This window comes from Acanthochromis polyacanthus, chromosome 4, assembly GCF_021347895.1.
Source record: "Acanthochromis polyacanthus isolate Apoly-LR-REF ecotype Palm Island chromosome 4, KAUST_Apoly_ChrSc, whole genome shotgun sequence".
Taxonomy (NCBI): Eukaryota; Metazoa; Chordata; class Actinopteri; family Pomacentridae; genus Acanthochromis; species Acanthochromis polyacanthus.
The window spans coordinates 11,618,418-11,642,222 of record NC_067116.1 but is presented as its reverse complement, the minus strand read 5'-3'; the positions used below and the strand labels follow the sequence as shown (position 1 = coordinate 11,642,222).

The following is a 23,805-nucleotide window of genomic DNA, read 5'->3' as shown; positions in this document are numbered from 1 at the left end:
TTTGTTTCGCTGTGCATTTTCTGTTTTCAAGACATATGGTTTTAAATTTTCTGTCTTGATGCTTTGATGTCTTCCTTGGTCTACCAGTATGCTTGCCTTTTACAACCTTCCCATGTTGTTTGTACTGGGTCCAGATTTTACACAGCTGACTGTGAACAACCAACATCTTTTGCAACATTCCATGATGATTTACCTTCTTTAAGAAGTTTGATAATCCTCTCTTTTATTTCAATTGACATCTCTTGTGTTGGAGCCATGATTCATGTCAATCCTCTTGGTAAAACAGCTCTCCAAGGGGTGAGCACTCTTTCTTAACTGAAGACTAATCTTCTTCTTTTCCTTTCGGCTTTTCCCTTCAGGGGTCGCCACAGCGAATCAATTGCCTCCATCTAACCCTGTCTTCATGTCCTCTTTAACCACATCCATAAACCTCCTCTTTGGTCTTCCTCAAGGCCTCCTGCCTGGCAGTGGGAAACTCAGCATCCTTCTACCAATATATTCACTCTCTCTCCTCTGGACATGTCCGAACCATCTCAGTCTGGCCTCTCTGACTTTATCTCCAAAGCCTCTAACATGTGCTGTCCCTCTGATGTACTCATTCCTGATCCTATCCATCCTGGTCATTCCCAAAGAGAACCTCAGCATCTTCAGTTCTGCTACCTCCAGCTCTGCCTCCTGTCTTTTCCTCAGGGACACTCCAGACCAAACAACATGGCTGGTCTCACCACAGTTTTGTAAACCTTTCCTTTCATTTTAGCTGAAACTCTTCTATCACACATCACACCTGACACTTTTCTCCAGCCGTTCCAGCCTGCCTGTACACGCTTCTTCACCTCTTTTCCACACTCTCCATTGCTCTGGACTGTTGACCCTAAGTACTTAAAATCCTCCACCTTCTTGATCTCTTCTCCCTGTAACCTCACTCTTCCACTTGGGTCCCTCTCATTCACACACAGATACTCCGTCTTACTGTGGCTAACCTTCATTCCTCTCCTTTCCAGGGCAGACCTCCATGCCTCTAGCTTCTCCTCCACCTGTTCCCTGCTCTCACTACAGATCACAATGTCATCTGCAAAGATCATAGTCCATGGAGACTCCTGTCTAACCTCGTCTGCCATCCTGTCCATCACCATAGCAAACAAGAAGGGGCTAAGAGCTGATCCCTGATGTAGTCCCACCTCCACCTTGAACTCCTCTGTTACTCCTACAGCACACCTCACCACTGTCTTACAGTCCTCATACATGTCCTGCACGACTCTAACATACTTCTCTGCCACTCCAGACTTCCTCATACAAAACCACAGTTCCTCTCTGGGCACCCTGTCATAAGCTTTCTCCAGATCTACAAAGACACAATGCAGCTCCTTCTGACCTTCTCTGTACTTCTCTATCAACATCCTCAAAGCAAATATTGCATCTGTTGTACTCTTTCTTGGCATGAAACCATACTGTTGCTCACAGATGTTCACCTCTGCCCTTAGCCGAGCATCAACTACTCTTTCCCATAGCTTCATCGTGTGGCTCATCAGCTTTATTCCTCTGTAGTTGCCACAACTCTGCATATCTCCCTTGTTCTTAAAGATGGGCACCAGCACACTTCTCCATTCCTCGGGCATCTTCTCAGCATCTAAGATCCTTTTGAACAACCCAGTCAAAAACTCTACTGCTACCTCTCCAAGACACTTCCATACCTCCACAGGTATATCATCAGGACCAAGTGCCTTTCCACTCTTCAATGCTCTCCTCACTTCATCCTTATTAATCTTTGCCACTTCCTGGTCCACAACAGTCACCTCTTCTACTCTTCGTTCTCTCTCATTTTCCTCGTCCATCAACTCTTCAAAGTACTCTTTCCATCTTCCCATCACACTATTGGCACCTGTCAACACACTTCCATCCTTATCCTTTATCACCCTAACCTGCTGCATGTCCTTCCCATCTCTGTCTCTCTGCCTTGCCAACTTGTACAGGTCAGTCTCTCCCTCCTTACTGTCCAACCGAGCATACAAGTCATCGTAAGCCCCTTGTTTGGCCTTTGCCACATCTACTTTTACCTTACGCTGCATCTCCCTGTACTCCTGTCTACTCTCTTCAGTCCTCTCAGTGTCCCACTTCTTCTTAGCTAACCTCTTTCTCTGGATCCACTCCTGCACCTCCTCATTCCACCACCAAGTCTCCTTATCTCCTTTCCTTCCAGATGACACACCAAGTACTCTCCGACCTGTCTCCCTGATCACATTTGCTGTAGTTGTCCAGTCATCTGGAAGCACCTCCTGACCATCCAAAGCCTGTTTCAACTCTTTCCTGAAAGTCATACAACACTCTTCCTTTTTCAGCTTCCACCATTTGGTCCTCTGCTCTGCCTTTGACCTCTTCATCTTCTTCACCACCAGGGTCATCCTACACACCACCATCCTATGCTGTTTGGCTACACTCTCATCTACCACTACTTTGCAGTCACTGATCTCCTTCAGATTACACCGTCTACACAAGATGTAGTCTACCTGTGTGCTCCTACTTCCACTCTTATAGGTCGCCCTATGTTCCTGCCTCTTCTGGAAGAAAGTATTCACTACAGCCATTTCCATCCTTTTTGCAAAGTCAACCACCATCTGTGCTTCTGCGTTCCTCTCCTGGATACCAAACCTGCCCATGACCTCCTCATCATCTCTGTTTCCTGCACCAACATGTCAATTGAAGTCTGTACCAATGACAACTCTCTCACTTCTAGGGATGCTCTGCATCACTTCATCAAGGTCCAACCAGAATTTCTGCTTCTCCTCCAGCTCACATCCTACCTGTGAAGCATACCGACTAACAACATTGAACATCACAACTTCGATTTCTAGCTTCAGGGTCATCATTCGATCTGACACTCTTTTTACCTCCAGGACATTCCTAACAAACTCCTCCTTCAATATAACTCCAACTCCATTTCTCTTCCTATCTACACCATGATAGAACAACTTGAACCCTGCTCCTAAACTTCTAGCTTTACTACCTTTCCACCTGGTCTCCTGGACAAACAGTATGTCCACCTTCCTCCTCTGCATCATGTCAACCAGCTCTCTATCTTTTCCTGTCATAGTTCCAACATTCAAAGTCCCTACTCTCAATTCTAGACTCTTGGTGTTCCTCTTCTCTCTCTTCCTACGAACACACCTTCCTCCCCTCCTTCTTACCAACAGGAGTCCATTTTCCACCGGCACATTGTAGGTCAACAGCACCGATGGCGGTCGTTGTTAACCCGGGCCTCGACCGATCCGGTATGGAAGTCATACATTTGATTCGCATGATTGATTTGGCCAAAGTTTTACGTCGGATGCCCTTCCTGACACAACCCTCTGTATTTATCCAGGCTTGGGACCGGCACAATAAGACACTGGCTTGTGTCCCCTTGCGGCTTCACTGCATACTAATAAGCAGATTTAAGCTGATGCAGGTGCTAGTTTTGGAAATGGAAATTTACAGGGTGATTCCATATTTTTGTCCTCAGAATTGAGTGATTCCACATTTTTTCCCCACTGCTTGATCTAAAAAAGCGATTGTTATTGACTACCACAATTTTTTTCCTTGATTTTTTTAGTGTTTCTTAAAGCCAGAAAGTTGACATTTTATATGGCTTTAGTATTGTGGCATGTCTGTGATCTGCTTTTTTTTCGAAAAAATTAAACAACTAAATGATCATCCTCTGAGACTGGTGATTCCATAATGTTTGAAAAGGGTTGTATATGTATATATAATATTAATTCCATGTTTTGTCCTCTGGCCAGAATGGGTAGCTGCTGTACTCACTGTTGTTTTTAGAAGTAATACTTTGTCTTCTCCGCTGTCTCAGTGGGTCTCCTTCTGTTTGACATGTAAAACAGTGCATTAAGCTTTTCAGCACAGCTGACTAACTAACCTGTGCATTAGCCGGCACACCATAATGGTTTATAAACCATCTGTAAATTGTCATGACTATTGATAAGCAGATGTTTAGCAGTGAGGAGTTCAGCCTGTGCAATAAACTGAGAAAGTTGGTAGCACCGATGCTGCCAGTGGAAAAGCTCGTCTGAAGCCCTGTGTTCATGAACTTTAGATTACCGTTGCAATTGCACAAAGCTAAATTTTCAAATGTAAGCTAATTGAAGTGTACATTGTAATTATTTGGATTTAAACTTTCTTGTAGTTATACGCAACCCGGTCTCACAAGGATTTGTGAAACTATCACGTAAATTAATCTATGGTTACGTGCGCACCAACACGATTTCTCATATTTTACGTGTTGCTCACAACGAAATTCAAACCAATGTATTTCAAGCGGAGGACTTTTCATGCCACTCAGAACGTATTTCAAACGAATATTTTTAATGTAAACGCGTTGCGAATCAAAGCGGAGGACTTTTCATACCACTCAGAACGTATTTCAAACGAATATTTTCAATGTAAAAGCGTTGCGAATCCAACGCTATATTTTGCATTACATCGTCCCATACATATAATGTGATGCCTTTATTTTTGCTGCAGGATTTGGGTATTTGAAACTAAAAAACGTTAGTGTTTGTTTGTTTGCAAACGGGTTTGATTTTGTTTTCATATCTGAGTCTTAATCACACCTGAATAGAACGTTTAATTAATCAAATATTCCTCGTGTGTCATGTTTCTCCTCGGTCTGATTTAAGCGAGTTACGTAGGGCATTTTGAATCGGTATATTATATTTTTAATGTAAAAGCATTGCGAATCCAACGCTATATTTTGCATTCGCAGGGGCCGGCAATTAGATGTGGCTTCGGGCCAAAATTTGTGTAAACATTATTCGGCGGTTTGACCGACGGGCCGGTGTGCTGGTATTTATTAAATAATTTTGATGAGTGGGTATCCGATGCCTGTATAGCTCAGCACGTTAAGCAGGTGACTCATGTACAAGAGCTGGTCTCGGACGCGGGTTCGATTCCGGTTTGCTTTATTATAATATTTTGGAAGTTTTTCATACACAAATGCAGATTTCTAAACGGACTGCTGTAAAACTTTTTAACATGATTGAAGATATCAAACTCATGGACAACTCCTAACCCATTGGACATTCATGCGGACAGACTCCTGTTTCAATTTTAAAAAAAACAAAACAAAACAAAACGTGCAGCACTTCGGCACCTTTCTTCTTCGGTGGTGTCTGTGTAAAACAATGTCCAACATGCAAACAGCACACCTAGCGCCATGAAGCACAAAATGCAGGTGTAAATCAATGGGGTGCTGAACATAGTAATATTCATAGCGGAAATAATAGATAATAATAATAATGATAGGTAATAGAATATTCTGAAATTAAGCTCGACTGTAGACAGGTATTTTGCAAACACTGTGAACACACACACACACACTAATATATGTTAGAGAAGCAGATAATGGCAGTAAAGTCAATTATTTTAATAATTTGAAGAGACAATATATGATTACGCTATATATACATATATAAACAAAATACTGACTAATGAATACATATTTCTATATAAAACTATATATATATATATATATATATATATATATAATATCATTTTCTGACATATCTTTTTTAATATATATGTATGAATTATATTGATAGTCTATATGTGATTTGTATAATAATTTTCTCTGATATATAACTTCTGTCTATTGTTTTATATAAAAATATGTGTTCATTAGTCAGTATTTTGTTTATATATGTGTATATAGCGTAATCATATATTGTCTCTTCAAATTATTAAAATAATTGACTTTGCTGCCATTATCTGCTCCTCTAACATATATTAGTGTGTGTGTGTTTACAGTGTTTGCAAAATACCTGTCTACAGTCGAGCTTAATATCAGAATATTCTATTACTGTTAATCCCACTATGAATATTAAAATACGCCGAACCATTTGTCCTGTATCATAGCTACATGTATGACGTTTGCAGCAAAAAAATTAAAAAACGCGTGAAAATCAGTTTAATATTCAGAGTTAAGATGGATTAAATGCGCTGTCAAACAGCGCTGAGTGGAGCGGATGACCGGACCAAGATGGCGGCCCCACCGCTCGTCAGCCCCAATAGGCAGTAGCGCTCGATGCGGCATCTACTCTTTATTATGTCTATGGTGCTGAATGCTCTGGGAGCAAGTCTGCAGTGAAAACACTTTTGAAGGGGTCAAGGGTCACTAAATCAAGGTTCAAAGGTTCAAGGGTTCACTTTATTGTCGTATCATTCCACATTTGCACATGAAACAATATGAAATTTGACCCTGGTCCCAGTTTCAGCCATCAAAAAAATATAAAAACACTCTCATAAAGACAATATAAGTATAAAGAGGCACACTAATATATACAAATCTGCAACATAGATATATGTGCAGTGAACCAACAGTTTGTGCAATATTTAGTAGGTAAATGAATAAAGAGCCTAGTCCAGTAGTGCAGTGTGTGTATGAATGTGTGTATGCTTGTGTGTGTATGTGGGGATGCGTGCATGCATGTGTATTTGTGGGGGAGAGGTGGTGATGATATGAAAACAGAGTCTACACAGACCTGTTCAGTAGCCCGACAGCTTCACGGAAGAAGACTTCAAATGAAGGAGACATTTTGTGCAACAAGTATCATAAAAGTCATTCCCAGTGGAATTCAAGTCTGATATTGTGTGGGACTATTCAGAGCAGTCACATGAAGCACTGTATCTGTTTTCAAGGGTCTAGCCCCACGGGAACCCGCGTTTTTCAGCAGTGAGGCCTGCAAGCAGTGATGCAGCCTGAGGCCTTCAGACATGTAAAAAAAAATCCTGCTCGGTCATTTTTGGGTCTAGTGACACCAAATCGTACACGCTCCTAGTAGACCACCTCCTGACCTTGCATATTTTTTTTCAGAGAGTTTACTCAAAAGGGGCTCGATCATGGCCCTGTTTCTTACTCTACGGTTAACCCTTTAATGTCCAAATGCTTCAAAACGGGCTAAAAAGGTCAAAATCTCGCACAATCCTAAACCAATTTGGACCAAACTGCACAGGTTCTATATACAGAGGCTCATGTGAACGCTCATGCACGTTTCAGACCTCCAGGAGCCCTGAAGAAGGAATGAGGGCCAAAAAAAAACACGTTTTTTCATAAATGTCCCTCTTTTGCTCTCATTTCTCTTCTGTAACACTCAGAGAGCTGAAACCTGGGATCTGGTACCTCTGAAACATCTAAAATCTAAATCCACTAGAACTGTTTTGCTAGCCCCTCCCAAACCGGAAGTAGCTCCAGGAACGACCTAGAGACTTGTGCTTCAAATCAATTGTTTACCAAGGTCACCTGAATCACCCCTAAAAGTGTCAGCTCATTTGATGCAAAAATTACCGATTTGTGGGGCTTCATAGTCCAAAAATGTCAAACTTTGACCCTGCGCCAGGGGTCACAGGAAGGTCACAGAGACACCAAACCAGCACAGTTCAGCTCCAAATATAGCCTAGTATAACATACTAAAAGATCAACCCCAGGGTCCCAGTAGAAAAATCTGACCAAGTGTTCATGTTTGAAAATCAGGTCTTGTCAGACTTTTAAACCCTGAGAGCACATATTTTTATATAAAACAATAGACAGAAGTTATATATCAGAGAAAATTATTATACAAATCACATATAGACTATCAATATAATTCATACATATATATTAAAAAAGATATGTCAGAAAATGATATTATATATATATATATATATATATATATATATATATATATAGTTTCATATAGAAATATGTGTTCATTAGTCAGTATTTTGTTTATATATGTATATATAGCGTAATCATATATTGTCTCTTCAAATTATTAAAATAATTGACTTTACTGCCATTATCTGCTTCTCTAACATATATTAGTGTGTGTGTGTGTGTGTTCACAGTGTTTGCAAAATACCTGTCTACAGTCGAGCTTAATTTCAGAATATTCTATTACCTATCATTATTATTATTATCTATTATTTCCGCTATGAATATTACTATGTTCAGCACCCCATTGATTTACACCTGCATTTTGTGCTTCATGGCGCTAGGTGTGCTGTTTGCATGTTGGACATTGTTTTACACAGACACCACCGAAGAAGAAAGGTGCCGAAGTGCTGCACGTTTTGTTTTGTTTTGTTTTTTTTAAAATTGAAACAGGAGTCTGTCCGCATGAATGTCCAATGGGTTAGGAGTTGTCCATGAGTTTGATATCTTCAATCATGTTAAAAAGTTTTACAGCAGTCCGTTTAGAAATCTGCATTTGTGTATGAAAAACTTCCAAAATATTATAATAAAGCAAACCGGAATCGAACCCGCGTCCGAGACCAGCTCTTGTACATGAGTCACCTGCTTAACGTGCTGAGCTATACAGGCATCGGATACCCACTCATCAAAATTATTTAATAAATACCAGCACACCGACCCGTCGGTCAAACCGCCGAATAATGTTTACACAAATTTTGGCCCGAAGCCACATCTAATTGCCGGCCCCTGCGAATGCAAAATATAGCGTTGGATTCGCAATGCTTTTACATTAAAAATATAATATACCGATTCAAAATGCCCTACGTAACTCGCTTAAATCAGACCGAGGAGAAACATGACACACGAGGAATATTTGATTAATTAAACGTTCTATTCAGGTGTGATTAAGACTCAGATATGAAAACAAAATCAAACCCGTTTGCAAACAAACAAACACTAACGTTTTTTAATCTCAAATACCCAAATCCTGCAGCAAAAATAAAGGCATCACATTATATGTATGGGACGATGTAATGCAAAATATAGCGTTGGATTCGCAACGCTTTTACATTGAAAATATTCGTTTGAAATACGTTCTGAGTGGTATGAAAAGTCCTCCGCTTTGATTCGCAACGTGTTTACATTAAAAATATTCGTTTGAAATACGTTCTGAGTGGCATGAAAAGTCCTCCGCTTGAAATACATTGGTTTGAATTTCGTTGTGAGCAACACGTAAAATATGAGAAATCGTGTTGGTGCGCACGTAACCATAGATTAATTTACGTGATAGTTTCACGAATCCTTGTGAGACCGGGTTGTTATACGCCCACATTTGAACTTTGCATATAGAAACTACTATGTGAGACGTTGTGCTGTAGCTTCAGAGAGAGACTTCATAGTAATATGTGCTTTTCCTGTTCTTTACCAAAAGTTGTTTTGATATAAATAACTGGTCACTGTAAGTCCTTGTCTACTCGACACCTGGTGACGACTGATGACTCTGGAGAACTGACACCAATCTTGTGCTATTTTAAATAAGGTTTATTTGCAAACAAATATAGTATATGGAATAAAATGGTCAAATGAGGACAGTGAGAGATTTTGTTGTGCTTCATGAAAAACTATAAATGCCAAGATGTCTACTTTGCACGTCACATTTCTTTGTATTTGCAACATTAGTTACTCTGTATTACAACAATTTGTGAACTGTATGAAAAAGGTCAAGTTAGACTGTGTTTTAATTCAGTGTATTATTTGTCATCCTCTGCCTGAACATTCTAAACAATAATTTCTTTGTTTCATTCAAACATTACTAAGCTCTAATGTACTTCCAGTTTTGCTAATGCTCTTGAAGTAGGGTGTACATTTGTCTTCTCTTCTCCTAGCATAGCAAAATGCATGTCATGCTTTTCACTCACCTCTCCTCGGGCTCTCATGGTTAAAGAGGATCCCGTTGACAGCAAACATGTTATATGCCTCTCGGAAGTTCACCACAATCCAGTAGGCATACAGCTTAGCAGCTCCTGACAGGAGAGGCAGAGGAGGAGCACGGGAAAAAAGACAGAATTATATCACTATTGATTTACTTTGAGAAGTAAACAGATATCAATTCAGGAAAAAAAGTTTTGAAACTGTTTTTTGTTTTATAGATCACTGCTCTTTGGACTGATCACTGCACGTAGGTCGACTTTCACACTCAAATTAAGATGATTTATTCCCTCAACAAATCCAATAAAAAGTGACAATCAAAGCAGAGGACTCTTTGATGCCCTCTTCTTAAAAGGGCAGATACAAGACCATAGAATAGAAAAGTTTCATGTATTTACACGACATATCAGAGCTAAATACAGTACTGGGGTAGATCGTATTTCGACAGCAGGAGCATGAACCACAGAGTCCTGCTAAATGACCAAAAGCAGACTTGTACAAAAATCTCTCCCCCCTTCCCTCTCTCTGTCCTCCTCCCTTCTCCTGTGATGAGGGGAATACAAAAGCAAATGAAGGGAGGTGTGCGTTGATTAAGATGCAGGTCAGGATGTACACTGCAGGTAAAAGGAGATTACCATGGCAACCCTACCTCCCTCTTCCCAAGCCTAATTAATAGAGGAGCAGCCCTTCTACAGATGGTATGCACCTCCCATGCAGTCTCAGATTGAGTGTTGACAGATGGGGAAAGTGTCAGTGAAGATAGCATTTAGACAACAGAGAACATGAAACCTGATCGTTCATACACGTGCGCAGCCTCTGTGTGTCTGTGTGTGTCCGTGTGTGTGTGTGTGTGTGTGTGTGTACGGCGTCAGAATCGTGCTAAAACAATCAAAGCAACTCGCAGCAACGTGTCTGTACACGCATGATTATTTTCTTACGCGTGCGTGCGTGCGTGCGTTGTCGTGTGCAGATTGTATTTCACGCGTAACAAGAAGCTGCGTGCGTATGAAGCAGCGCGTACACGCCAGTCTGTCACTGTTTGACAAATACTATTACGCGTTCACACACGCGTGCGGTCGCCATACACAATAGAACGTTTTCTGCACTGTGCGTACCAGTCCGCCTCACATGAGCGTGTCGTGTAGTTGGCCTTTTCATTTTAGTCAGCCAGGGGAGGCAGCAGTGAGCCATACTGGTGGAAAAGAAGAAGACGAAGAAGAGTCTGCCCTTTTCGACCGAGGCAGTTCCGGTTCGAGGTTGAAGTCGGTGGCCGATTCGGCTCCGGTTTTTTGTTTTTCGACAGGCGGTGGGCTGCCTCCAGGCTCCAAAAACTGGGACTTGCACCGGCCCCAACTCGTTGCTGGGCCAGAGGTGGCCCGAGGTGAGAGCCCAGTACGTCAGGGGCTGGGGTTACAGTCCGACCGTCAACAGCGAAAACACAGAAGCGCCGTTTTTAAACAGCCGAGCGAGCAGCAGTAATGTTCAGTGTTTGTGTTTTAAAAACCAGTAAATATAGAAGCAAAATCTGAGCAGCAACGGTCTGAGGAGGAGACCCAAAGCTTCCTGGAACTGTGGTCTTCATATGAAATTCAGTGGAAGTTAGAGGGAGCCTCTTGGACCACACCAGTGTTCGAAACAATCCAGTGGGAGATGGCTACAGCTGTACGAACGGAGCCTGACTAACTCCTCAACAACTAAAAAGTTCAGAAATGACTACAAGAACCAGAAAAGGCAGCCGGGATGCAGCAGTTTTTGGCCAAAAAGAGCCCCAATTTTTTCCGGCTGCATTCCGTGATTCCAACCGGGTCCCTGAACGCAACAGCTGAGCAGGAGTTGATGCAGGCTGCAGTACCGATCCTGATAGGTAAGTTTTATTTCTTAAACACCCTGCTGTTAGCCGACTACGAATACGCCAGCTACAACAGATCCACATCAATATTATGAACGTTACGCCAGCTAACGTGGTCCGGACACAGGATCAGAGGTCGACTATTTGCTAACCAGTTCGCCACTGCTAAGCCAGCAAGCTATGAAAACCGTCTTATAAAACCTGAGAAAAGCAGCAGCAATATTTCATTACCAGACCTGTATTCAGAACCTCCCACGTTGTTACACAATGGCCCATTAATCAAATTGCTGAACTATATGATAATCATTGAAATTTCCCTTGAAGAACCAATAAACTGTTTAACATTATTAATACGAGTCTAAAACTTATTCAAAAGATCAAATTAACACAATGAAGTGAGGAATACTGGTAATGTGCAGCTATTTTTATAATTTCAAGGTAAAATGCTGATTGTTCTGTGATTTTCCAGCTTTGCAGATGTGGAAATTCAATGCATTCATTACTTATACACAGATTTCTTTGATGGTTTTTAGTTGTTGCTCAAATATATCAAGGCATTTAGCACTGCTGGAAACTATTACAGGCATTTTTTGTAACATTTTCTAACATCGTACGGACAAATTAATAATTAATGGAGAAAATGGTTTTAAATTACAGATGCTATCAACAACATTTCTTGTTAATTTTATTTAGTTGTCAGCCTGGGATGATGAGGTCCAGTTACCAGGATCACTACTCTGCAGCTTACTGGTTCTGTCCTGCAGCTCCTTCATGCTGTCCTCTTCGCTACAGACCAAATCAAGTAAGATTTTGATTTAATTAATAAACACCATACATTTACAATAAAAAAAAATCAAGTAAGATTTGTTTAGACTATGCAGACATCAACATGATCAATATGTTATCTTTTGGCCCATCCTAAAATCACAAAGTACAACATTTATTTAATCAATCAATCAAAGTTTATTTCTATATCACTTTTCTTACATAAAGTAGCACTAAGTGCTTAACAAGTTAAAAACAAACAATAAAAAGACAATGCCCCACATCCCTACCAACTCAACTCCCATCATACTCCCTATCAACATACACACGCAGACAGTCATACAGCCACGCACACACACATACACACTTCTACAACAGAAATAACTAAAAAAGCATGCAGAGAGCGCAGACTTCTGCCAGGCCATCTGTCTGTCTGTCTGTCTGTCTGTTTGTTAACAGCATAACTCAAAAAGTTATGGACAGATTTTCACCAAATTTTTACAGGATGTCCGGAAGAGCAAAAGTAACAATCGATTAGATTTTGGAGGTGATCCGGATCACCGTCTGGATCCAGGATTTTTTTGAAGGACTCTGTACAATTGAGAGATGGCCGCCAAAATCCGTCCATAACTTTTTGAGTTATGCTGTTAACAGACAAACAGACAAACAAACTCCGATGATTACATAACCTCCTGGCGGAGGTAATAAGTTAACTGTGTTCATGAATATAGAAAATAATTACTGACAACTAATGCTGCTTGGGTGCTTCTATGCAGGATAAAGGAAGCAGGAAGCTGCTGTGGATCTGCTGCAGTATCTGGAGACGTCAGAGGAACAGTTCTTGGAACAGATCTGAAGACACCGAGACCTGACCACTGCCCTGCTCCAGAACATCCAGAGGACGGATGAAAATTCAAACACCTTGGCTGGACTGATGGGCCGCATGGTGTCGGTGTCGGTGCTGGAGCGACTGTCACAGAAATAAACTGCATTGTCCACTATTCCTGCCTTTTTTAGAAAAAGTAATCATATTTTTTATAAATTCTTTTCCTTCTTAGCTATTTAAGTACACTGGTATTTTACTCTTGCACTTTGGGTGAATACAAATATATTTGTGATGAAAGATGCGTGTTTTGTCTATAATCTACGGAGATTTTATTCAGTGCTAAGTGCACACTTCTACATACACACATTTTGACAGATAATCAGTTGTGCTTTTCAAGCAGATTTCAATCTGAAACATATCAGCAACTTACCAGTATGTTGTTTCTTACAACATATGTCACACCAAGCTAGATAAACTGCACTACTGCAGCAGATATATTATCGAAGTGTGCTTACATTACATGTCTACATACACTACTCACAAAAAGTTACTCAACTTTTCAGGTGACATTTATGGAAATTGTAAAAATTAATGCTATAGTGATATTAAATCATGAAAGTAGGGCATTTAAGTAGAAACATGCAATAGTGATTTCCTCATCTCAAACAATTTATTAAAACAAAAGCTAACAGCAGTGAAGGGTATATCACAATAAAAATGTCTCATGACAGTTTGCACAGAACAGCAGCCTTCAGCTGAAATCCGGTACAGTTGTGTCCCACCAGTAGCGTGATCACGGATGTTCCCAGACAACAGCTGACCTCTGTCTCGTAATTAAGATCATCTATAAAGGTAAATATAGATACTATCATCAATTTATTGCGTTTGTTTAACCGCTATGTAGGTTAGCCGCAGCAAGATGGAGTATCTGTGTGTGAATGAGAGGGACCCAAGTGGAAGAGTGAGGTTACAGGGAGAAGAGATCAAGAAGGTGGAGGATTTTAAGTACTTCAGGTCAACAGTCCAGAGCAATGGAGAGTGTGGAAAAGAGGTGAAGAAGCGTGTACAGGCAGGCTGGAACGGCTGGAGAAAAGTGTCAGGTCTGATAGAAGAGTTTCAGCTAAAATGAAAGGAAAGGTTTACAAAACTGTGGTGAGACCAGCCATGTTGTTTGGTCTGGAGACAGTGTCCTTGAAAAAAAGACAGGAGGCAGAGCTGGAGGTAGCAGAACTGAAGATGCTGAGGTTCTCTTTGGGAGTGACCAGGATGGATAGGATCAGGAATGAGTACATCAGAGGGACAGCACATGTTAGAGGCTTTGGAGATAAAGTCAGAGAGCCCAGACTGAGATGGTTCGGACATGTCCAGAGGAGAGAGAGTGAATATATTGGTAGAAGGATGCTGAGTTTCCCACTGCCAGGCAGGAGGCCTAGAGGAAAACCAAAGAGGAGGTTTATGGATGTGGTTAAAGAGGACATGAAGGTAGTTGGTGTGAGAGAAGAGGATGCAGCAGACAGGGTTAGATGGAGGCAATTGATTCGCTGTGGCGACCCCTGAAGGGAAAAGCCGAAAGGAAAAGAAGAAGTTTAACCGCAATGTAATGGATGCAAACGTATTTGAGGCTAAGTAGCTAAGCTAAATGAATTATGGAATAATAATAAACGTCAGAAGAACTGCAGCCTAGTGGCTCGGGGCTGTGAAGCCTGAGAACCTAATTTAAATAATAACAATAATAAAAACTGGGTAAGTTTATCCCCGTGTTTTGGAACAATAGCGCCATCAGCTGGAACCGAACAACTACACAACGCGCTCATGTTACGCGTTATGCTGCGCACGGAGCAGATCAACAACTATTGTGTACAATCAGAAATTGCGACCGCACGCGTGTGTGAGCGCGTAAAAGTATTTGGCAAACAGTGACAGACAGGCGTGTACACGCTGCTTCATACGCACGCAGCTTCTTGACAGAGTTCGGGAACGTCATTTCCGCGTACGTGTGAGCGCGTGACCGAAATGTTCTATTATCTTCATGTGAGCGTTAATGCGTGCGTTTGTAAAAAAAACGCATGAATTTTACGCGTGACCGCTCCACGTAGTGTGATTGCCGGTGCGCAGCAATGATCACACGTGAACACACGCGTGAACGGGAGGCCATTATAAATCAATGGGGAAACTGCATTACGCGTCAGGCGCACAGGCGTCAAAGTACGCGCGCGTGTGACACGTTGAGTTGATAGCTGCGCACGCTTTTTGACACGATTCTGACGCCATAGAGTGTGTGTGTGTGTGTGTGTGTGTGTGTGTGTGTGTGTGTGTGTGTGTGTGTGTGTGTGTGTGTGTGTGTACAGAAACTGAGCGCTGTCAATATTAAGATGTCTTTGTTAAAGTGAGAGCCACTCCAGTCCTCAGTCAGACGTTTGGCCTCAGGGTGTGTGGAAAGTTCAAACTCAGTCTAATCGCTGAAACCCCCTTTCTACTCGCTCACACAAACTCCAGGAAAAAGTGCGGTAGAGGCATCAAGCAACTTGTGCTTGTATGCCCTTACATGGCCATACGCAAGTGTTTGACAAATGGTGCAAGGCAAAAAAGTTAGGTAATCCTTGTGTGTGTTTCCATGTGGATCTACAGCGCATTACGTATCTGTGTGTATTACCGTAAGGTGAGCGAGGGTAGAAGGGAGTGGTTTCCTTCTGAGGGATCTCCTGGACTTTGCCGTACAGCTCACTTGTGGAGGCTTGGTAGAACTTTACATTATTGGTGAGACCACATGTCTTTATGGCATCCAGTAGACGCAGCGTACCCACACCATCTACATTAGCGGTGTATTCAGCCAGCTCAAAGGAGATCTGGGAGAGGTGGAGAGAGAAAAACAGAGACATTAAGACATCTCAACAGAAAATCTCTGTTATCTTTTATTTTGTTGTAGTCTTTATGTTTCACCATTTTATTGTATTCATATTCAGATTTGAATTTTAAGCATTTTGTTTATGAGTTATGGGTTGCTATTTACAGCACTTTAGTTCAACTCCTGTTGTTTTAAATGTGCTTCAGAAATGAGTCTGACTTGACCTCTATCTAGTTAAACTAAATCTTTAAAGGATTTAGAAGTGTTAATGTAGACTGTAGAAAAAATTATTAAGTAGAAATTGCTTGACTACTACTCGACTTAAGATATTCAACTTTTGGCCAAGTGAAGTCCTGCATGAAGAAAAGAAAATGTTATTTACTAGGCACTGAAGATATCAGTTCTTACATGAAATAAAAGGAAAATGTTTAAACGCTGTGCTATTACTCCGCCAAGGAGGCAGAGTCTCGGCAGAGTTATGTGACGATCGATGTTGGTTTGCCTGTCTGTCTGTGCGCAACATTACTCAAAAACGGATTAAGGGATTTGAATGAAATTCTCAGGGAAGGTCAGAAATTACATAAGGACCAAGTGATTAGATTTTGGCAGTGATGCAGCTTATACTCTAGATCCACGGATTTTGAATGATTTTGTCCAACAGAAATGATACGAGTGAGCAGCCTTGCCGGAGTACTGCACTCTCTGATTGCTTTTCTAGTTTTAGTGATCAGTATTCAGAGCTGCAAGATGTAACTGTGAAGTTGAAGATGTGATTTTACATGACCGACAGTGCAATGTATGACTTGAATTTGATTTAAAATTAGTTCAAAAAAAAAATTCAAATAACAAAGATAATGGCTGATGAATTTTCAAACCAGTTTACACCGACATTTTAAGAATTATGCTCTGCTAGAAAGCCCTTCATGTCATCCTTGCTGCATTTGCACTGGAAAACAACTACAACTCAGCTCTACCATATCTGTGCGAAGAGGGAAAGGTGCTGTCACTATCAGACAACTCGGGTCAAGAATTGGAAGCATTTAGCCTGTGAGGAGTAAAGTTATACATGGTCAAGGTACACTAAAAATGATGCTGAGTAATTCAAAAAAGGTCACATCTCAGACAAAGTCCCCAAAATCTTCCCTACGAGAAGGTAGCTAGGGATGCTGGTGCACAGGGAAGGTGAGAGCAGAGTTGTTTCTGGAGCTCATCAGAGCAGATTGGGAAGCTCATACCTCAAACTTGCTTACATCTCCTACTATTCCTGTTTCCACAGCAGAGGACTAAGATGAGAGGTAACCTAATGAACACTTGAAGGGAAATTAAGTTTAAATTAGAAATGGATGTGCGCATACATGATTCTGTGTGTGCACTTGGACTGTGAGAGCTTGTGTATTTGCCAGGTTGGCCTCAGGCTCCAAATCAGGCCTGACAGTTAAAAGTCGTGCTGGTTAGTGGTCACCACACCTGGAGTGAGAGGCATGAGCCCCGTCTGTACAGAGGAAACGCTTCGGCTCTTTAGTGCTTTCACACTAGTGCTGTACACACGGCCAGATAAAGACCCCTTATTTAAAGCTGGGAGCCAGGAACACTGGGCCTCTATTCCACCCATAATGCATACACACTTATTCACACACACACTTACACAGAGCAGGTTTGATCAGGTTCAATTACACTCTACATGTCGGTGTAATTACCTGTGACGCTGCACTTACGCTTTAACTTTGCATTCTGGCCTTTTCATTTACATCATTTACAATGGAAAGTGAGAAGGCACTATATACACAGACACATACTGTATATTACATAATGGCAACTGCACTTATGTAGAAAACACAAGAAGGGGACAGAATAACAGCAATGTCTGTACAATAGAAGTCAAAGTAAAAACACCACAAACTGAAGCCTCAAAAGTGACCAACTGAAAAAATTCTTGTCTGACACTAAGACTCAAGAAACACAACATTAAGTGCCACAAATGTAAACCATTGCTCACTCAAGATATTTTGCATATTTTCTGTGATCATTTGCCAATGTATTGCAGTTCATTCGTGGAAAATTACACCTTAAGTCCAATGTACATCAAGCAACTCATCGCAAATCATGCAGAGCTGCATCTGACAAATCAGTCATGGCACCTACCCAAGTATTGGAAGTGTATTCATTAATCGATAAGTCTAAAATCCAGTTCGAGTTATCAGAGCCCAAATGTAATTTTTTCCTTCAATTTGGTGATTTCAAGCAGTATTCCACCTAAATATATGTTAATCACAAATAATAATATTCTGTATTTGCTGCACTGTAACTTAGTGGTTAGCACCATCGCCTTGCAGCTAGAAGATCCCCACATCGCGTCCTGGACTTCCTGGGATCTTTCTGCATGGAGTTTGCATGTTCTCCCCGGGTACTCTGGCTTCCTCCCACAATCTAAGAACACGCTAATGTTAATTGGTGATTCTAAATTGTCCGTAGGTGTGAATGTAGTATGATTGCTGGTCTCTATATATAGTCCTGTGATAGACTGGTGACCTGTACAGGCTGTCCCCTGCCTTCATCCTAAGTCAGCTGGGACAGGTTCCAGCCCCCCACAACCCTAATGAGGATTAAGTGGTGTATAGATAATGGATGGATAATAATCTGCATTTATGAAGCACTTTTCAAAAAGTTAGAAAGTCCTTAAAAAGACAGCAAAAATAAAACAGACAAGTCATAAAATTACAATCTAAATCAATCTTAAAATCTATCCTAAAATTTACTGGAAGCCAAAGAAAAGAAGCTCAGACAGGAGTGATGAAATTGCATCTCCCGGTTCTGGTAGGAAAGCCTGGGAACTGAGCTCTGTACAGTCTGAAATCAATCAGTTGATTAAGCCAGGTATCAAGGATGCCACAACAGTCATTGTGTGATGAGATAAAAGTATGTAAATTGATCTCTGGGTTTTGTGAAGTTAAGATAGATCATATTTGTCTGTCGAATTGGATATCAAAAACTTGGCTTTGAATGTTTTATGCTGTTAATACTGCATCCTCATTCTGTGATAAGAAAGTTCTCAATTTCAATTCACAGAATTTCCCTCTGGGGAATAATAAAGTTTAAAGTCTAAATCTAATTTCAATCAAAGCTGAGCAAATTTGAACAGTTTTTAAAGGTTTGTTGAAAGAAAAGTTTTGGATAGTACACTACTGATTAAAAAAGAGTGATTTTGGGATTTATACTGAAATCCATGAATGATACAAAGCATACAAAATCTGCTGTGTTCACTGCATGGACAACATTTTGAATGGATGTGTTGTACAGTCTCTGACAAAAGTCCTGTCGCATAAGGATATAGTAACCTTAAATGGCATATAACTTTATTTCTAATCAATCAGTTCTCACAAAAATGGTTCATTTTAATGTCAAGGGCTTTCACATTAACAACTGGGTGCAACTTGACCCAGTCATAAAGTGTCCTGATGTTCATGTCTTGGTAAAGTCCATGACATCTGTTTTTGCAAGGACAAAAGTCTTGTCATGTCTTTAAATGATTCAACCAATCACAGATTAGAAGTTCACCTGTGACAAATACTGTAACTGACACATTCCCGGGTGTGTATAAAAAGAAACCCAAGACACAAGACCTTGATATGAAGCCCAACCTGACTCCGACAGCATGCCAAAGATCCAACCACAGACCAAAGTGCTGATCATCAAGACCCTGAAGACCAAGTCTGCTGCTGAGGTGGCAGACAGCTTTAATGTATCCAGATGTCAAGTAGAGAGGATAAGAAAAAAGATCTGAAGAAACTGGTGACGTTCATGACAAGCCCAGGTCAGGCAGACACCTGTTAGAGAAGAGCATTTGTTGCTTCGACAGTCCAGGGCCAGCCCTTTTTCAACTGCAACATGAACTGGTCGCCAGAAATCCCTGTATCTACAAAAACAGTTTGTCAGATTCTCTCACGCGGTGTTCTCCATGGTCAAATTAGTGCACAGAAACCAGCATTAGACAAAAGACAACAGCAAATCGTGTTGCATTTGTCAAGGTCCACAGCTTGCAGGAAGGATGGACAATGAAAAGTGGCAGAAGGTCGATTTTTCTGATGAATCATCCATTGAACTGCATCCCAATCAATGCAAATCCTGCAGAAGCCCCACTGACCCAAGAATCACCAAGAAAACAGTCAAGTGTGGTGAAAGAAAAATCATGGCTTGGGGTTACATCCGGTATGGGGTATACGAGAGCTCTGCAGAGTGGATGGAAACATCAACAGCCTGAAGTATCAAGAAATTCTTGCTGCCCATTACATCCTAAACTATAAGAGAGGGCAAATTCTGCAGCAGAATGGCATTCATATTTCAGCCTCCACATCAAAGTTCCTGAAAGCAAAGAAGGTCCAGGAACTCCAGGATTGGCCAGCAAAGTCACCAGACATGAACATTATTGAGCATGTCTGAGGTAAAATGAAGGAAAAGGCTTGATGAATCTTGATGCACTCTGGGAGCCCTGCAAGACTGTTTTCTTTGCCATTTAAGATGTCTTTATCAATAAGTTATTTGACTCATTGATGAGACGTATGGATGCAGTCCTCCAAGCTCTGGAAGTCATACACAATATTAATTTTTTTTTGCAAGGCACCATGACTTCATGTTCTGACGTTTTTATAGCATATTTGTGTATTCATAATAAAGTATATGTATAATTTCAACATTTTTGTATTCGACAAGACTTTTGTCCAAGCAAAATCTGACCTTTCTGTCCTAATTAAATGATACAACTCAATGAATGATACAAAACATTATTTTGACATAATAAATATAATCTAGAGGGCTTTGTTATTCATATGAGCCATTTCTGATTCCAATTGATCAACTACAAGTTCATTTGTTATTTGTTGTTCCTCCAACTTAAGAGACGCGACAAGACTTTTGTCAGGGACTGTATACAGTTAAAATATTATTGGACAACAAATGTGAAAATGTCAGGTTGAGGTTGCTATTTGGAGTGTGTTGGCTCCTGATGAAGCCTAAACCTGAAACAGACAATACCTGCCTTCATGTTCAGTTAAAGGGAGAAGAAAGTCACATACTCACATTAAATCAATTTATTTCTCAACAACGGACTTAACGTACTCTCAGGTCTTTCAGGTCTACCTGTGGGTCTTCATCTTTTATTGTGGAGCTCATGTCACGTCCACTTCTTTATTTTGCTTAAGCAGTCTTTACAATCTGTACAGCTCCATGACACCCTCTGTGTGTAGGTACTCATTTTAGACACATAAAACTTCAAGAGGAAAGAGCAATAGATCGGAGCGTCCTCATACACATGGACAGGCATGCAGAGGTACTCGATGTCGTGTACAGAACAGACCAAAATAAGAAATTTACAATACCGAAAATTATATTGAAGACAGATTAACTGTAAACATCCGTAATAAGTATATTCAAGAGGATACTGAGTCTCCTCCAGGTGCCTCCAAACAGATCAAGTGATCCACACAATCTCCCCTCCATGGATACCTAGAAAGACAACACATTACACAAACACACAAGAGGCAAAACCGAAGCACACCAAAGGAAACAAGCATGCAGAAAAGGAAACAGGGAGACCTGCTTCCCTTAGACCTCATAAAAACACTTATTTTATGCTGTTACATCTCTTACTGAGACCCCCTCTCTGTCTTGTCTTCAGTGTGTGTGTGTGTGTGTGTGTGTGTGTGTGTGTGTGTCAGTACGTTGCACTTTTTTTTTTAACAACAAGATCTGTGACACACACACAAACGCACACACAGCAGGTATCAAAACCAGCTGAGAGGGGCAGGGTCCAGGACGCCTCGACAACTTAAATCAAACAAATTGCCTTAATGCCTCCATTCTCTGTCATTATGTAAGGCAAGGCCTGAGCACTGATGGTTTAAAGGCCAGACGTTTGTGTACACCACTATGTGTGCGTGCGTGCGTGCGTGCGTGCGTGCGTGCGTGCGTGCGTGCGTGCGTGCGTGGCGTGCGTGCGTGCGTGCGTGCGTGCGTGCGTGCGTGCGTGCTGGGCCCCTCAGTCGACCTGGCAGATATTCTTCTGTTCTGGGAAGTCAGCCAGGCTCTGTCAGCATTGGGGGTTCACCACCAAACAAATGTCCCGGCCCAAAAAAAAAAGTCATCCGTTTAAAAAGATTCTAAATGTACAGGATATATGTGCCACATTTGGCAGTTTCATTTATTTCCTGCTCATACAAGGTCTGTTGAAATGCATGTTTGAGAATGGGGAATGTGACTCCACATGCATGGGTGTGCATGTGTGTGTCTTGACAGATGTATAAATATGAGTTACATTTATTCAGCCACGCCTCCCTCTGCATACCTGCATGGCCTTACATACAGGATAATATGTAGGCATTAGGTTGGATATACACAGTAGTAGAGGAATGTAGGCTTCTATTGTGCAGTAAGAAAACAAAGAATGGGTCAATCACTCAACAGTACAGAAACTGAATTATTAAAACGCACTTAAGTAGTTTGATTATTTTCAGTTTTTATAATTATTGTGTTTTCACTTGAATCGACAAAGATTTACAGTATTATTAGTCATATTATTAGATTATTGCTACAGACTAGCTCTTCCTACACAGTCTGACAGCAGCAGGATGGTTTTAGCACCAGTCCAGCATCTTCTTTTGTGTTTAGATCCACAGGCAATAATACTGACCAATTTTAACTAACTAGACAAAAAGGAGAAAGAAATAAAGAGATCACAGGGTATTTATGTTTAACCTCGATATCTTCAATTTGTCATTACTCCAACTATTGGAATGAATAGCAAAATAACAAGATTGATTTATTGCTTCATTTGACATCCAATAGATGATCATATTCATGTCTGATCTGCTAATAGTCCTCCATATGAATGCGGTTATTCATGAGACACACAGGTAGATGTTTGAAATCATTAGGTTTAAACTATGACTGCCACTATGTTTTTTTTCTTATTTTATAAGTATATTTTTGTTTGTAATAGCGCGTTTTTGGATTAAAAAATGTGTTAAATATTTGCATTCATTCTCTACAAAATTACATGGAACATATGGCTTACTGATTAACAGAAAATATCTAATTACAATTTTTCGGACAAATATTGCCATTAGATTTGTGATACATTGTTTTGCAAACAGTACCGTCAAACAGTGTGACTGCCACAAAAGGATTGCACAAATTTGTCAAACTATCAACAAGACAGTTTAAATCTTGGGTAAGATGTGCTGCACAACAGACGCCCTAAACTGCAGCCCGTCATCATATTTAAATTCTTAACAGTCTCTACTAATAATGGAAAACACATATCATCTTTATCCTGTATTATTTGAGAGACTTCATATCTGACTATGTCCAACTATAAACTGCAGTTTTTGTGGCATCAGATCACAAAATCAAGGTACAGCTTTGTAATTGCATTTCCTTTTCCCTGCTGAGACATTATTTATTTGCCTGTCCTCTAATGTTTAAAGAAAGCTTAAGTTAGCTATTAATTGCAGCCTAAAAGAATGAGCCTCATAAATACAGCAGACTAATGACCCCTGTGGTAAACTGTCATCACATCTGACATTCCAGTGAAAAATACAGAAGAAACTAGTGAAAGCAGCTCCACATCTATGACTGTCACTTTCTGGTTATTGTGGAGCACATTCTCAAACACTGAAACTCCAGCACATTCCTGCCAACCGCAAACAACCAAATAAAGAAATCACTGAGATGCCCTGGAGGAGAAGACGAAGAGAGGGAGAGGCAGGTACAGAAGAAAAGAAAAATCAAAGAGAGATAGAGTAGGGAGAGAAAGTGTGTGTACGTGTGTACGTGTGTACGTGTGTGTGTGTGTGTGTGTGTGTGTGTGTGTGTGTGTGTGTGTGTGT

The 23,805-nt window shown here is 40.7% G+C and overlaps 1 protein-coding gene across 5 annotated transcripts in view; it reads right to left on the bottom strand.

Moving 5' to 3' along the window:
• The window catches only part of gmds (GDP-mannose 4,6-dehydratase), a 351,858-nt gene that overhangs the window by 208,101 nt on the left and 119,952 nt on the right, over positions 1-23,805 (bottom strand). For all 5 annotated transcript variants that reach the window (XR_007941420.1, XR_007941421.1, XM_051947330.1 and 2 more), the window contains exons 5-6: positions 15,734-15,926; positions 9,631-9,735 (exon numbers count right to left, since the gene is read on the bottom strand). Coding sequence is in view for 3 of the 5 variants with exons in the window: in XM_051947330.1 (XP_051803290.1) it covers positions 9,631-9,735; positions 15,734-15,926 (298 nt within the window). In the remaining 2 variants the exon portion in view is untranslated. The remainder of the gene's footprint in view (positions 1-9,630; positions 9,736-15,733; positions 15,927-23,805) is intronic.